This window comes from Solenopsis invicta, chromosome 16 (assembly GCF_016802725.1).
Source record: "Solenopsis invicta isolate M01_SB chromosome 16, UNIL_Sinv_3.0, whole genome shotgun sequence".
Taxonomy (NCBI): Eukaryota; Metazoa; Arthropoda; class Insecta; order Hymenoptera; family Formicidae; genus Solenopsis; species Solenopsis invicta.
In genome coordinates, this window is record NC_052679.1 from 21,155,138 (window position 1) to 21,173,466 (window position 18,329).

Below are 18,329 nucleotides of genomic sequence, written 5' to 3' on the forward strand. Positions count from 1 at the left end.
CTCTTTTCTCGTCGTCGTCGTCGTCGTCGTCGCCGTCGTCGTCATCATCGTTCCCCTCTCTCTTTCTCTCTCATTATTTTCCGACATTTAGGTCCAAAGTGTGTCTACGTTACATCTACTAGCATAACTTGGAATATACTGTTTGACTTATAATGAAATCAAATGATTCATGTGCACTGTATCTTTTCTATTATCCTTAGTACAAGCAAATAATTTAAAGGAAAAAGAGTATAATTTTTATATGACAAATGTAATTATTTCTTTTAATATAAATCAGTATAATGTTTCATATAGCCTTAAATTTATATCGTTAAACTCCTTGTTGTTTATAATCACACTTTGTAGATATACATTGAAAATGTGTTTCACCTTTTTACATAGTCACAACATTCAAATGTATCAAATTTCTATTTGATTAAATGCTCCTGTAATTTCAGAGTTAAGTGCATTAATAATCTACAAATTATTTCTCAATTCGCGCGTCAATTATAGAATGTATCGTTCATGATATCGATTTTTTATAATATGTTGAAATTCGCCGCCAGTCATTACAAGCAGAGCAATGCACATCCACCAAAAGTGACAGGGAAGCAACACGCCATAAAACGCACATACAAACGCGCACTTAATTTATGCCCTTCCTATTATCAAGTCTCACTTTTAAGGCCGCCGGGTAAAGTCCCCGAGGCCCAAGGCGTTACTCGCGTGTGACGCGTGCAATTTCTCGTGGAATTATTCCACGTACGCCAACGGCAGTTCGTGATATATGGTCAGACGCGCGAGAGACATGTCCCTCCTACACGCGTGACCCCTTGACTCCGGTCCGAATATTGAATCACTTTAATATCTCTGAACGCGAGATACACGATGCACGATCAGCCGTAGCCCGCTCCGATCTTCCCGGCGTGCGTTCAATTACGTTCGCACCACGCGCGTACCTGTCTATGTAATCTTATACAGCAACAATGACATCGAACTACCAAGCTACTTTACCATTGAGCATCCTCGTAAAACATTCATCGGTCCTCCGTACTAGCAGGAAGTAATTCCCCCCCGAGAACAGATTTATAGCAATCGGAAACGAATCGATTGTATCGGATATAATATAGAAAGGGCAATAATAAATCGCACACATGAAAGAGAAAATATAAAATTCGCTCGATAATAATTCAATATGAAAAAAATGACATGCTATGTCATATTAAAGAAAATTAAATTAAATACCTGCTAGATCCAAATTAGCAGAAACTCTCGTACTGCTGTTAACCTGTAAGGCAATAATTAACAACTGCTATTTAAGCGATATTGAATCTTGTTAGAAGCATTGATTTCAGATGTACTTTCGTCGAACTCATTCATAAAGATGATTGCTGGTTTGCTCCCGACTGTGAATGGATAAAGAAATTTTCAATTTATAATCTTCTTTATAGAAGTATACATCTCCTATATCTAAATGCACACATTTTATTTAAAATTGTACATGGAGTTACTGTCCGCTCTATTTCCATCTGCTTTGATTTTTAGATTATTCATTAATCATTTTGTATATAATATTTAGTTTTAAGTGTGTGCAATTCGTTTATATACGTAATATAAAACAAAGATATTAAATATGCAAACTAAAATTTCATAAGAATGTCAAATTATACGAAGCTATATTAATGATGTGCTCACACTTAAATCTATAAGTAATAGTACCTGCGTAAGACATTCGTGGACAATTCTCTCTGCCTTTACATAATGTATCTTTTTTTCCCGTTAAACATGTAAACAATTATTTACTATAGAAATACTCCCAAATGACATTTATTGCAATCTCACGATACTATAGCAACAAAATAATTAAAATAAAATTTTATTATAAAGCGGCCACAATTCCAAACAGGGTTTTACAATCGGACCAGTACTGGCGCAACATATTATTGGTAATTGACATTAGTTCATTGCTGGCCCAGCCAACCAGTCGAAAGCCAATGCTGGGCCAGTTATCGGTTGCCTAGATGTGATCCAAAGTTATCATGCAACGCTGCGCCAGTATTGGGCCGGTTGTTTTGTCAGTACTGTGTCAGTGGCGAAAACCCTGGGATATTACAGATAGGCTAGTATTTATAGTCGATTCTTATTTCAAGATTAAGTAATGTCTTAGAATATGACAAGATTGTACTTAAGATGATCTTAAATATAAGAACGGACTACAAATTCCGACCATAGACTCAATATCATTGCACAATATTATTGATTATGAGGGGCTGCTGCTTCTTCAGTTTATATAATAATAATAATAATACGTATAATATTAAGCAATGCGATAGCATCGCGGCGCTAAGTATTATGTATTACATATTACATTATTCCGTTTTAATATATATTATTTAATGTAATACGTAATAATTAATAATCATTAAATCAATTACTAAAATAAAAGTACATGTACGCAGACATAAGTCAGAAAATGACTTAGAACATTAGTATCATGAGATTTCTGATAGTGTTAGATAGTTTTATCTTTGATAAAAAATACAGTAAAATAAAAAATCTACGGGAGGTATGTGTTTATATCAATACAGTAACAATTCACACGTTACATAACTCGAACTCGTTCGAGCTTTGATGTCTAAGCTCATAAAATAATCGTGCAAACTGTGAGGTATTGCTGTTCATCACAGGACAGCAACTGCACACAAGATATCTTAGACACTGTGGACGTCTGCTTTACTACGACGTATCAAACAAAAAATTCTGCAATTAAGTATCATCATATTCCTAGCGAATACATGGTCACTTGACTTGGTTAAAGCGTCCTTTTGCTTGTCGTCGCTGTTGCGGAGTCGAAGTCGTGAGTAGATTCTCCTCGAACGTGTCGACGGTGAAGTCCTGTTCCTTATGCGCTTTGGGCAAGATTCTGTTGCTAGCCGGCCCGTTTCGCCTCATGCGAATGTTAACTGCACGCTCCATTATTCCATTTCTAATCTGCTTCTTCTGCGCTTGAAGCTGTTTGGTTACTCTGATTGATCTGGAAGGCGGAGGTGGTGGCGGCGGTGGCATTTTCGGCGGCGGTAATCGCGCGGTTGGACCGGCCGGTAATCTCGGCGGACCCGCCATCCTGGGCGGACCTGGCATACGTGGTGGAAAACCGGGACGTGGTGGGAAACCTGGTCCTGGCGGCGTCGGCGGCATTGCCTGGCGCATCGGCGCTGGTCCATACCTAAACGGCCTGAGTCCGTAGAGTGGCGGACTCATCGGCGGAATAGGCGGCATAACGGGCGGAGGTGGCATCGGGCCAAATCCTGGCGGCGGCGGCGGACCGAATCTCTGAGGCGGAAACGGTCCACCATTCGCGAAACCTCGTCGCGACATCACGAATCCCGGCGGCCCCATCGGTCGGCCTACCGAATTTTTCAACAGCGAGCGCATCTTCAGCGGATTCTTCCTAGTTGAGACTCCAACGCCGATAGGAGTCGGCGTCAAAACAATTTTACTCGTGTCGATCTTCTCACCGCGTTTGACCTCTTGCAACGCGGCGAGATAAATGTCGCGTTCGACGGGATAACCGCGTGCTTCTCCAAAAGCTAAATACAAACAAAGGAAGATCTCGTTTGCACGATAAGTTTTATCACGATAGAAGTGATAAATGCAAAGTATAAATTCATTGATTGTCATCGTTAACTAACCTATCTCGGGCTGACGTTTCGCATAGCGAGGAAAAAGAACGATCTGACGCGCTACCATGGCTTACTACGTGTATACTACCGTTTTTGACAGATATACGTACAAACAATATCTACTCGTAATTCGCGAATCAATTCCTTAATTCATTGATGATAATTTCAAATGTTTAGCAACATTCAGTTGTAATGAAAAAAGATATATAAATAATAGATAAGATTATATAATTCCTTTACTATATTTAATAAAATTGCAAGGGAGACAGAGCGACTTCACTACAACTTACCTTTTAAGGAATCTTGAGCTTTCCAGCCTAGTTGCTGAATGAGATATCTGTAACAAAGTAGTGCCGTAACCGTACGTTTCCTATTAACCAAATATCCAAATATTCGATATTTAAATAATAAATAAAATGGCAAATATGAATTACAACCTTAATACGTTATTAAGTACACGAGACTAGTTAGTATACATAAATATGTGAATACAGATAAAAATAAAGCAAAATTTATATTTAGTAGTCAGGTATCTGAAAGCTCAAGCTGCAATATAAAAACACTCGTTTTAATTGGTCAAAGGCGCGCGATGTAAGATTACACCTGTAAATACTGACCTACAAATTAAATAACCAGTACGGTTCACACCATGCGTGCAATGAACTCCTATAATTTCACCTGTAACAGAAAATTTACACTCTTCACGATGCACCAGTAGTCTAGTGTAAGTAGGGACAGCAGTTGTCAAGTGACATGAGTATGCAAATGGAAGATATTTTACAGATTCGTAATTGTACTTTACTGTTACAAAGAAAAAAAAAACTTACAGGTTTATAAATTCAAGTGTCCGAGGCTTTTCGTATATATATATATTTCTTTTTCCGAAGAAGTTTCGTAAGTAACGGAGTAAAACGTAACCGATAAAGTAATTATGCGGCGACACAGATGTGTGTGCGTGAGAGTCAGGTCGGTGGGACACGCGATCGGTATCTCGAAAGCGCTTTCGAGACGTCGGACGGCACCGAGGACGTGCAGGAACCGAAGAAATATTCGCTTGCGAAAAGGACGTCCAATAGGGGCGCACCGCTACGCGCGGCAAGGCGTACGATTCCACGGGTCATCAATTCGGCCCGGGGCGTGGGGTCGGCACCTCTTCGGACTCAGCAAGGGGCTGATTATAATATTATCGCAAATTACCGGCAAAAGCTGCGACGAATTCACGACGATTCGTGACTCCGGCTTCGGCCGGTCGATCGCGGCGGCGGCGGCGGCGGCATTTTCGCAAGGGTCGCAAACCTTAATGAGAGTAGTTGACCAGTATATAACGATCGAAGCGCGTCTACCGCCTATCTCCTCTTTTTCTTGGATTCCACACGTTCGACCTTCTCCCTTACCGCGGTGTACCTTCTTGTTTTCAGAGAAGCGCAAACGAGCGGAGGATAAGTACCAAGTACTTTAGAGGCACTTCGTACCTCTTTACCACGGCTTTCAGGGCGAATTAAGTGGCCCATCGCGAGTCATGCGATACGCCGTTTGACCTCTGCGAGCCGCTTGATCGAACGGAGAGTATATCGGTATCTCGAAGCGATACAGCGCGAGTTATGCCCTTCTTCTCTTTTGATAGATGCGATACTGTACTGCTTGCAAAAGACAATAATGCAAATATACGCAGACGCAAAATGCATGGCGCCAGCGAGACGATAAGATTTTCCATGAAAAAAATCGTGACAAACAGTCTAATAAAACTGCTGACCGGGGCTATTTTCGATCTAGCATCCTTCGACAGAGCGTCCCATGTACAAGTATTAAGATAAATGTATGTGAATGAGCAACAACGTGTTAGCAGACCTGAATGTGAAAGCTATTTCTTCGTAAAAGAGTCCTTGGATTATCATATATGGGAAAATAACAGCGTGAAAAATCGTAGGACGTAAATCCTCAACTTGAATGGAACATAAACCGAAGAACTCGCGAACATTTGAAACAAGAGAGGATAGCAGATATTTCTGTATAAATTCATTTCACGAACGAAATTTCAATCTTTTTCGAAAATCAATAAGGGAAAAGTTTAGTACTGTTTCGCTAAATATTACACGTTCAGGATCTAAAATTTATATCATCGTAGTTCGTGACTCAAGTTTTCTCTTCGCTTCTTTATATTTCTTGGATCATTGACGTACTAAATCGCTCATAAGATTTTAGTAAGTCATAGAATAACGTACGCATCATAAAATAATAACTGATAATATAATAATAATCATCATCATCATCATCATCATAATCATGATGGATAATATAATAATTGAAACAAATTAAAGAAATAATAAAACAAACTGCTAATGTAATTTGACATCCATGTACACGTGCACAATACACAAGGTATGCTTGTTTCATGTTGGTATCTATCACGAGGTCATCTCAATTTTGCATAATCCAGAAATGTACTCTTAGCGGACGGAAATCTTCCCAGAACACGTCGGCATCTAATGTGAATCTGGAGCCAGCACCCCCGTGGAGCAGAGTAGCCTTTGTACAACAAATAAGCGATCTTCAAGCAGATTGTCGCAGACTTACGATTATTTTGACGAGCATTAATATGTGTCAGTTTTTCTGGGTGCCGAATCAGCCTAGTTAGTCTACTCCCCCTACATTTTCATAAGCTAAATAAAATAATTATGTTTTATGTCAATTTTATTGAAATCTCATGATGTAAAGTTTGTATACTAAATAATCTTTAATAATTTTCTTCGATAAATAGTTACTTCTATCGCAGAAATTAAATTTTTCCGTAAGATAAGCGTATTGACTTTAAAAAAAAGATAGAAGTGTAATAGGAATATCGATTATCAAAAAAAGATAAGCATTCGTCTTATTTTTAGCATTCAAAGTAAAATGCACGAATTGGCACTTGAATAATGTGTACATATGTATACATTCGTACATCGGTACGAAATTACAACAGTCAGAGGGATATTACGGAAGTCTTTCTGAGCACCCTGCTGTTTGGCAGCCGAAATCAAACGTTGCTCGACGGGAGCTGAAGCATGACGATAATAACGTTTGTTGGTCGAAAATGGTCGTGTATATTCAGCAATATCATTAATTAAGGATGAGTCCGTGATCAATTCGAAGTATTAATTTCACACTGATGCAATTATTCGCAAACCTATAGTCACCTCAAATTGTGTTATAGTGCAACATAAAAAGATACAGTCATCGAGATCTTTAATTCCTGCTCGTACATCACTTAAAAAAAATTTGCCTATTAACCTTATCGTTGCTTGCAACTAATTTGCATCGTTGCAGATTCACGAGCATTGTTGTATGTTATTATATTCAAGACATTTATGCACATTTATGCAACTATGATTTTTATTTGTACTTTCAAGATATTACTTTAAATAAAAAAAGGGCATTGCTTTGAAATTCCAATTTACTGACAAATTCGTTCCCAGGTTATTTGTTTAGAAGATTGTAAGCTATTTAGCTAACGAGGTCAAGTAAAATGGTCGTTTCCAAGAAGATAAAACTTAAATATAATTACCACACGTCGCGGGAGAGATTTCGAACAGTGCTTTGCTTTATTACAAGGTTCTTTCGCGCACAAGATTGAGTTTTGCTTGCGAAGATAAATTCGAAATTCAGGAAAGCGGCGTAAAAACGCGATGCAAGAACGTTTCGCTAAATAACTCTTCGAGCGAAGTAGAAATTTGCTGCTTGTAATGAAGTTCGGTCCGTCACGTTGCAAACAGCGCGAAACGGAGCAACGGGAGAGGGGTCGCTCCGTTGCAGTACAACCTCGTGCATACTGATGGACGAGGGTGGGCGGTCGCATGCAAATATTGTTTTCGTTCGTGCCCCCGAGATATCGCCGACGAAGGAATAAAAGGCGGGCGGCGCACCCGGAATTGCACATGCCACTCCCCGTACGGCGCGAAGGTTGGTTTTCGGGCTACTGGAGTAGTCGCGAGGTACGACCCGAAGCGACGTGGTAAATGTGGCAATATGATATATACGCGAGAGGTACGTCAGCTCAAATAGCCCCTGGTAGATGGGAGATCCCGGTCGTCTCGTGCCAAGCGCACGAGAGAAAAATCCTAATAGCACAAGAGCGTAAAGCCCCGTCGGCATGGTTGTACGTAAGAACCGCCGAAACGGGGAAGGACGTTAACGTCCAACGTACATAAACGTGAAAATATCGCCGGCTTGTTAGAGAGTCTTTTCAAGCTGCCGATTACTGCAGTCTTAAATCAGTCGAACGGTTCAGGTTCAGCCGCAATACGTGTACGTATCGTATACGGAGCGTATCGCGAAACGAAGACTTTTTGCGACATGCTTAAACAAAAATCAATATTAATTTAAGGATCTGCGCAAAAAGAATATAAATATCCGCTTACTTTCAAAGCGATTTACATCCCGTTATCGGAAATAATTGGATACGCAACGAGAGACAATTCCTGAAAGCTTAATATACATTTACTCATAGATGTAGAGAATTAAAAGATGAAATTGACGAACAAAATTCTAAGGTACAAACTAAAATACGTAAAAGATTTGATAATCGATTTAATAGTGATGAGATACTCGTGTGCACTTCTCTTGCTGCGTCTCGATATTAGGCGTTGGATATAAGGTATTGATAAATGTTAAGTGGTGACCAATGGATGGGCAACTAAGCGGCTTCTTTTGCCTTGGAATGCGTCTCGACTCGTTCTTCGATGGACCGTTTCACCTTCGTTCCACCAAGCTCGAGTCAGTTGATTCATAAGTTTCTCACGTACACAAAATCCAAGAGTAAATCGCGATAACCGAGCATGCAATTTTGACGGTTACGTTAGTTTCCCATCTTATAAACTTATCGAGAAATCTTGCAAATTCCAAGAATTTTGTAAGTTTCAAATTTTGTGTAAGTTTAAAAACAGTCTCGATCTAGTGAATAAATTTCAAATTTTCAAGCATCGTCCGAAGATCGCTGCCTTGAAAACGTGTATCTCAACAATAAGACCCGATCCTAGATACGTGAAGATTTAAGATACCTCGAAATAAACCAGAGATCAAAACTCGATTCTTAAACCACAGTGTACACGTACACCAAATCCCGACGCAGCCTCCTAGATACGGCCGGCCGTTTGGCATGAGAAAAAAATGGGAAGGACAGAGAGACGCGAGGTTATACACGCAGAGAAGAGAAGAAAAGGAAGAAAGCGACGACGCGGACGAAGAAAGAGAAACGAACGAGAGTAGAGAGCGAAGAAGGAACGCTCAAGGGAACTTTCTTCTCTACTGCTTGATAAACGGCGGCAGATAATTAACAACGCCCCGGTATATCGCGCGTGGGCGATCCTTCGCTTCTCGAACTCCAGTCGAATTCGTTTCCAATCGTCGTCGTCGTCTTCGTCGAATTCTCCTCGTTCGAAACACAGAAGCCGGATCGTACAATCGCGCGAATAAAACAACCACCGACTATTCTACATCCGTTCTCACAACGTACAACACGGCGGAGCCGTAATCGAGGGAGTAAATTAGAAAGGGATGCGCCCGTACAGTCGTGATCAGCAGTTTCGTTCAAGCGAGGATTCCTGCGAGATTTTTCTCGCAAGAAACACGAGTACCCGTCAGTGTTCAGTGTTCCTTTTTTTTAACGATAGTTGGTATAAGGTTTCTTAAGAGCTATTTCCTATTGTTGGCGAACCTAATGCATTTTAGTTGGCGCCGATCAGACATGAGTCTTGCAACTTTTATCAAGCATCTCAGTATCGATGCAACTACTCGCAATCAATGCAAAGCGTTACATATTTGTCCAAGATTGTGGTAGATGCAATAAAGTTACTTCGATTTCTGAGTTGAGGAACTTTGTTTGAAGTATATTTTAAGTAATGCAAACTCACCTTCACCGCATGTCGATGTGAAATCATCCATCACTTTAAAGAATCTGCAAGGAAAGAGAGCAAAAATTTTTACTTTTGACAATATTAATGATTACAATTTAATCTTTCGACTTTTACTTTCCAAAAAGACAATTACAAAGAAGAAATTTACTTCTTAAACATTTTTTTTTAAAGAATCAATCTAAATTTGACATTAAAATTTTATATGACCGGAGCCAGCTAAAGAGACTTTCCTATGAAAGATAATAATAATATTAGGGTATGTGGATTGAACAGCATTCTATAATTGTTGTTTTAATAATGATGACTTCGTAGACACTTCGTAGAATAACTTTAATAAGCATTAACATTCTTGCCTAATTATTTATCTAATTATATATACAAATTACATCTAGTTAGTTGTTTCGACTAAATAATGTAATTAATATCTCAAGTGCGATATTATGAGCACGCGTAATTGCGCCGCCTTTGAAAGGGCAGCAGCCTCTTACCCGTCTTTCATTCGCTGCTCATAATTTCACGAAGCAGTCAGCGCGACGGCGATCGAATTTCCCCGGTGCCGATGAAAAAAGTAATCGGCTAAATAAATATTCAGATACCGGTAACCGGTCGAGCAAACCGGCAGTGTAATAGCTATGTAATAGGTATGCAGAACCCGAGCGGCAAACGAAGGAGTATGGTAATGAGACTTAAGAGCCGGAATGCTGTATACGTCCTGAGTTACGGACGGGTGCAGCGAGTAAGAGTCTTTTACGCGTCACGCAGGGGCGCTAAGAAGTTAAATCGATTCCGAATTATGTCATGAAAACACGTCGCAACGACGCTCACGCGTTTCCGACGCGGATTAATAATAGCTGCAGCGCCGGCGATTTTTCAGCGGGCAACACATTTCTTTTGTCTTCTATAAACTCCACGTGAACTTACTGGCGGCTTCTTTGTGATCTATAGGGGTAGAAGGCGGGGGAAATGGAGGAACGAGAAAGAGAGATTTCTAAAACTTCGCAGATTCGGAGGATAGGGTGGCGCTTATATAATAAATTTACGGGGGTGCAGTCATGCATCACGTCGGTTTTCCTTCACCACCGTCGCCGAGGGCGGAGAAAAGAAACTCGTTAACGGATTAAGCCTACTTCGACTGCTCGATAAATTATAGAAAAGTGTTTACGTATTTTTTTTGTAATTTTTAGAGAATTTCGAAAATACTCCATATATGCTGAGTAAAACAAAATGTTTCAATAATAATTAATACCAATGTAAAACTTTTTTTTGTATAAATTTAATATTTTGCGTCAACATTGTACAATGTTTACATTATATAATAAATTTAAAAAAAAAATTTCATTTAATATATAGTAATTAGACTATACTATCACATGTTTTAATACTTAATTATTTTCTATTAGAAGTTTTGCTTAAATTCTGCAGTCCAAGATTAATTAACAATTTGAAAGTAACAGAGATCTCATATAGAGACAAGTTTAAGAAATGTGTTAAGATTTAGTTTCGAAGGAAATGAGAATAGTGGTGACAAGCATGAAATCGTTTCAAATCCCCTTCACGAGCCCAGATAGATTTGGTTCCCCGAAAAGTTACTACGCTCGTTATTGTACTGGGGGATTGGGTGGCCCAATTGTGGCGGACTATAGAGGCTTAATAGGCCCGTTTTAGTGCCTTTGGTCCCTTTCAACTCCGAAACGGACTCCCTACAGCACCGATTAGGCTAACGCGATCATAAGCACTAACTCATTCACGGCTTGCCGACTGGTTTCAACCACCGTTCAATATCGATAGGCTATAAGGTGAGAGATATTTATAACCTGCGAGGCTTGTTAACTCATAATGACTCTCGAAATAGGAGCATCTCGCTTGGGAGTGCACTCCAATAGGATCAAATCGTAAACATCGTTATTCTTAGGAAACATCAACTACGTTAATACGTTTCCGTAAGTTGAGCAACCTGCTAGTGAAGAATTTATCGTAGCGCACATGCGGTATAAGAGAAATTTACACTATGTAGCTTGCCGACACATCGTCTGTGCAAGGTCAGTGCTGGAAATAGGAAAATCTCCCGTGTACAACAAGTCGGTAGCGGAACAGCGCGCAATGTCGACTGTCATTCGCTCCCACGGTCACGCATTTATAATACTTGAAATATTCGTGGTGCGTCTTCCTCGTTTCAAGAGTGTGACAGCACAATCACAAAGAGATGCATCTATCACGGGGGAGGGGAAGGTGGGCACGGCCTTCTACAGAATGAAATATCGAAAGATAGCTGCCGGGGCTCCGCGTGCCGCGGCGCGGCGCCGCCGAAATGTGAAAAATGACGAGCGTTAAATTAATTTGACTTTCGAATTTGAATTACAGATTCGAGGCGGACGCGGAGGTGTCGTTGTACACGGCGCTTCGCACTGCACCCAGTAGGAATTCCTCTCGAGGAACCCAATATCGAGAATCAACTTTATCACGATGATGATGATGATCATCATCATCATCGGCGTCATCAGCGCGATGATCATATTTCTGACGCCGCCCCTGTCGGAAAACCAAAATCAAAAGCTCTGACCTGCTATGTTAAGACGAGCGGCCATCAATATTTATAAAACCAGTCATCTATCAGTGGATGAATTCCTTCTTGGAATATTTTACTGCGTTGGCCACTATGAATACATAGATTTCACCGCGTATCGAGTGTTTACCTTTTTATTCAATATTGCCAAGTGTCATTTATCTTGCGCGTTTCGATGTTAGAGACCGCAAATTGATCGATTCGATCACTAACAAATAGTTAAGTGCAATGCAGTTCCGCTTGTTACGTCATATAATATTTTTAAATTGTCTCGAAATCTACAATAATTAAAAAAAAATTAATCAGACACATCTATTAATATTCGTACAATTACTCAAGATATATGTGAATTTGGCGTTATTAAAAATCCTATTAATATCATGTTATCATGCAAATTATCAATCATTTCATTCAGTTACATTAGCTAGCAATATTGCTGATTTATAAACTTGTTTTCATACGTCGGCATTTTATTGCATAATTTTACATGAATAATTTCATTTTAATGTCATACGTGAGATTCGAAATACGCGGAGAGAATTTAACCAAATTTTACTGAAGATACATTATAGTGAAGTTCTTCGAAGTCCATGTTGTCCCGCGACTACCATTTTGAGAGTAAATTTTAAGAGAAAATTCTTTCCGTGTAGTTTTACCACATATTGCGAATGTCACGGTTTCCTTCACCAAGGTGTTAATGGAACGTCGCTTTTACAATCTTCTCAAATCTAAGCGATATCATCGCTAATTAACTATAGGGCCTGTCGAGATGACGCTACCGATAACTCTAGTTTGTTTCGTGTGAACCGTAAAAATCACATGGAGAAATCCGACCGAAATAAGGAGACGCGCCTGTGAAACCGCGAAACGACGTTTATGGCAGCGCGATTGTCGGTCGTAAGTGGTCTTCATTTGAATATCGCACGGTGTGTGGTCCTTCGCACGCGCCCACCGTACTACGTGCTCGCGCCCATTTGCGTGAGTGCGTGTAACTTTACCGGGAGATCAGACACGACCGGTCTATGTCATACCGTGAGGACGGCGCGCGGTTGCGTAATCACGCGTTATCTAAAAGCACGATCGTCGCCCGGAAGAACAGCACGCCGCTATTTAAATCTAATGAATATCAAGTTACAATTTTGCCGTCCGACAAGACGATGACAAATAAATACATCGCGCTACGTTCAAGTTATCAGGCACACACGCGCTGAACACGCGAGGCTTTCAAAGTCCGTTAAATAGACAATTTTTTTTTTATTACAGCAGATTTCGATTGACTAACGTAAGCGACAGTAGAAATGTAAAAAGAAAAATATAAAGGAGAATTATTGTGTTCGATCGAGACTAAGACTCGCCTACTCAACAGTATTAAATGGCATTATACCTCGAGCGATTCATAACTCGCGTCAATATGAATGAAGTCTTATTTAACTTGTGCATATATTTTCATAAGATTCTTAAAATTCTTTCTGGCCGAGTTTTTTATTTAAATTCTTTTAACTTTTTGTAATCATGTAATGTAATAGGAATTTGGAAATTTGTCTTACTTCATTTTAGTGCGCATCAAAATGCAAATTTAATCAAATTTCCATTTATAAAGATATGCTGCATACAAATTATTCAGCGCTGTGAGAATAATGAGAGAAGCAATCGATATTGATCGATCCTCGATCGACCGACGCAATGTAAAGCTATAATTTTGACATAATCTTCAAAATTTACAGATCTTTTCGGCACAATATTTTCAAAATTGCGAAATAGATATTTGTTCTGTGAATCAACGACTATGTGTACTTGCAATTCAGATATTAATAATAATAATGAAGAATATTATACTGCATTTTCCGAGCTTGACATGTATGTAACCTATATATAATCTTGTATTACATTTAACGTTGCAGTAGTAAAATACTGAAATATAAAATTCCATTATTTTTCAACATACACATATTGTCAATGCGATAGCTCTAAACCAACAAACATATTTTTAAAGAACGTGAAAGATGTAATCACTATTATTAAAGAAAAATATATACGTAACACACACTACATTATACTATAACACATGTTATATACACATTATTTTCTTTTAAATACTTCATAAACGTCGTTATCACAATAATAATAAAAGATTGTTTCAATGTACTGAAAAAATAATTGTATAAATTTCAACTAGACCACCTCCAGAAAATTGGCGTACATCGACGCGATATCTCGAGGATTATTCTCCAGAATATAGATCGACTCCAAGAAGAACCGTACAAGATTATCAACATATTCCTCGTCGAACCCGTCGTTCAAGAACTGTCTCACGTAGACTAGATCTCACAACTGGAGTGGCCATTGTTCCACGACGAATCGAATGTAAATGAAAAATTCATATAATCATAATAATAGTGTATCTTTATCTAAGATATGTCGTAACAGTTTTTATTTTCTTGATCACAAAATTGCTTCCAAATCAAAACTTCAATTCTCGATAAAACCAGTTAATATGTAAATATAAAATCATTATCTAATCTAACCATTTAATCAATTCTGTTTTTCAGTCGACGCCAGATCAGATGTCGAGGATATTGTCGAAGATGAGATTTACGGTAAGTTGTATTGTATTATGATCGACGTGCATTACATTTAGATATCTAAATAATTTGCATAAAATTATACTTTTCTCGAGATAGCAAGAGAACCATTAGAACGCCCGTCACGACGTTGGATTACCGAACCGACTGGTCATGAAACGTATACATTGAGACGCTCGAGAGCGACACAATATCCAATGACCATGCAATCTGCGCCTAGGCTGGTCAAGATTACACCTTGCGGAAAATGTTTGAGAGTAAATAATTTAAAAAATCCTCCTCCTTGATACACAGATTTGTATATAAATTTGATTACCTTGATTTAACGAGGCACAAATGCAAAACTTTAAATTTAAATTAAAATCTAGTCCCAGGAATATATTATTATTATTATTTCTGACCAAGTTTCTTAAAACATGTGGTCATCGCAAGCAAAGCTGATCTAAAGCTAGCCTTTCTACTATTCCAAGCGCAGTTTTGGCTGCCCTTTCTTCCGCCCATAAATTCATTCTCTGATTTTTACCCATGTTTTGCGTCATTGTTTTTTTCCTTGCCCTACATTTGGACAAGAAGACAAAACTCTTTAAATCTACCATGATGAATAAATTAAAAACAAATTTATTAAGACATTTAATTAATATATAAATGTATATTGTATATTTATATCAATTAAATATATCTTAATAATTTATGAATTACATCATACAGATATAAATTTCCAGAATATAAATACATTATACAGATTATATATCAATTTTACTCTCTTGACAGATATGAAAGCAGAGGTAACCACAAAATGCAATCAACCAATTTACACAAGTATGTATACTCATGCTTCTTTGCATTTTTATACTCTGCACAGCATATTTGATTTATTTGTAAATATTACAAGCAAACGCGTCAATTCTATTCAGGTATTGCAACATACGCATGATGTGCGAAAAAAAATAGAGAAAATTCACCGAGTAGTCGTGCGGCACAGCAGTTTTAATTGCAACGAGAATTTACGTCGTCCTGTTTCGCGCTCTTCGAAATTCATGACCGCGGATTGTGTTTTCACGCAAGCACACACGGACGAACGAAGTTGGCCCATCGCTGGACGTAAGATCGCTCGTGTTTGAGAATGTTTAATGCATGGACCGCACGGTCGTAGGTAGGTGAACGGTTAACCGATGTTTGTATGGTTGTACTCCCAGCACAGATCCCGGAACACCGAGAAGATATCGTAGAAGTACTGCGCAAACACTCCGACTCTGACTGTTTCTCAATCAGAGTCGCGTATACGGAAGGCACACGATTATAGCAGCACTTGGTACATGCCTGTTTTCACGGTCATTCCATCTCCGAAGTGCGCAATTTGTCATCATATAAAGCACATTATATAGCTTTAAAGTATACTCAATTTTAAAGATGCGACTATATCTCCATTCGAAAAGTGTCATCCGGTTAATAATTGCATAAATTTACAGAATTTAGAGTAATTGAAAATAAACTGTCTTGACAAATTGAATCAATTAGAAGTTCATTATACAGATAATTGGAGATCTATTGGAGATCTACACTCGATTGATACGTAAAGCATAATGAAAGATCTGATAGTTTAGGATAACCAGAATTTTTATATTTATATATTTTTGTGCAAATCAAAAATGTAATATTCTTAAAAATAAAATCTTATCACAGAATTGATTAGATGATAATATCGACGTATTTATATTCTTAAAAATTGATGACAGACATTCAATAATATCGAATACTAAATAGCATTCAGAGACTAGGTTTTCGTTAAGGAGAAGATTAATATTGACCCAGGAATACAGTCGTATACATGCATTATCATTTCTGACCAAGGATGCCCGAGCGATTCGGCGAGTTCTCGGAAGAACGCGTTACGTAGGTAATTCGCGCGGAATCGCCTTTGAGTATCGTTGGCTCGTATCGCACGGAGAATGGGCGGCGAGACGGCGGCGCGTGCACGGACGAAACGGGCACGCGAAGACGCGGAGGACGCGAGTGGTGGCGAATTTACGTAATGAAGCGATCGCCCGGGTGGTCCCGAGCGTGAGACGCGCGTACGCACGTTCCTTCGTCGTTCCCGACGTTCCCGATGCGAGACGCTTGCCAAGATGAAGAGAACAAAGAGAAGTGAGAGCAGGTCTTTCTCTCTCTCTTTCTTCTCGAAGAGGACTTGTAGCTTCGGCGTCGTTGTGCTCTTGAGCCGAATTAACGGCACCGGAAATACGAAGCAACGTGCGCACGCTCGGGCACATTATGCACATGAAAGAGGAACGCGCGCGCGTTTACCACCCACAATCATTTGCCAAAACGTGCCTCTCTCGTGATTTCCGCGCGGCGCGCACCGTCGTCGTCGGGGCACCGGGGCCCCGAGACGCCACACGTCAGAATATTTGAGATGGGTTCGCCCCGAGCGATATAAGGGAACCAATCGCCAATCTTTCAGAGAAACGTCGTCGAAGTTTACGTTCGCGCGATCTTCAAAAGATTATCCCTCCCTTTTGACAAAATATAGAATTTTTTGTTGAACTTACAGGAGAAATTCTTTAAGACTTTTTTTTAAATTATGGCTCGTTAAAATTAAAAGAAGAATAAAAGATATACATATAATATTTCAAAATTAGTGACTAATTAGAATGATAATCAAAGAAACGCAATCTAATAACGTTAATTATGTTTCAAATTGAATTACATTGTATTCCATTAAATATATCTTAGAAACAATTCGATAAAGAAGAGCGAAAGAAACGGCGAAATTACGATTTGTCAATATACGTGACAAAATATAGATAGCAAGAGTGTAGAAAAATAAAACTGTTGGTAAGATGGCGCATTAGACGCAGGTGGAGAAGAATTCATGAATATAATTATTGTAGTTGATATTTGATGCATGATATTTTGATGTATGCACCGCGAGTATAAAACATCTGAGCCATTACTGCAGTCCTTGAATCGTGCATCGGGCTCACATTGCGCACGCTTGCGTTTCAATTAACATCATGTTTCACGCGAAATTGCTTAATCCGCCGTACATGAGACTAACAAACCGCTATCAACGTGATTATCTGGTAACTGAAAACGTTTACGCTACTGAATACGCACCTTGCATGTAGAACCATCTGCCATAATTACTCGAAGAACTTTCTCGAAAATAGTTATCATTCTACGCGTCACTTAATTAACAAGTTACGTATTATTTAATTCCACGTTTAAAAACTTGATCTATTATTCATACGCGTAAATAATAATTTTATTTTTTTACGCGACAAAGTAAAATTTAACATTCGACAACTAGTAATATGAAATTACATGCCTTACGACGAAGGATATAATTTACGTGCCTTTAGTTTGCATCTTTTTATTAACTTCCCAATTAAGTAAATCAATTATCGAGTAAACGCGGACACTTGTTGCCATGAACCCAGTTAACCGGCCATTCAAAGAGCGCAATTAGCCGCGTGAAATTTAAGACTCCGTCGCGAGCGAGAGTAATCTCGTCCGTTCTTTCTCCGCGATTTCTCCTTTAATCGCCGACCGCCAGTCCTGAACACGCAGCGCTGTGCGAAATAAGGAAACGTCGTTTACCTTCCAAATACCATTTTCGAGTGTCAACGAG

General features: G+C 39.0%; 1 protein-coding gene across 1 annotated transcript in view; it reads right to left on the bottom strand.

The window, feature by feature from the left end:
• Nucleotides 1-234: 234 nt before the first annotated feature.
• Nucleotides 235-18,329, bottom strand: part of LOC105194763 (RNA/RNP complex-1-interacting phosphatase) — a 44,447-nt gene continuing 26,352 nt past the window's right edge. The window contains exons 6-9 of the mRNA XM_011159856.3: nt 9,551-9,594; nt 4,280-4,340; nt 3,953-3,999; nt 235-3,569 (exon numbers count right to left, since the gene is read on the bottom strand). Of these exons, the coding sequence (XP_011158158.1) occupies nt 2,779-3,569; nt 3,953-3,999; nt 4,280-4,340; nt 9,551-9,594 (943 nt within the window). The 3' untranslated portion in view covers nt 235-2,778. The remainder of the gene's footprint in view (nt 3,570-3,952; nt 4,000-4,279; nt 4,341-9,550; nt 9,595-18,329) is intronic.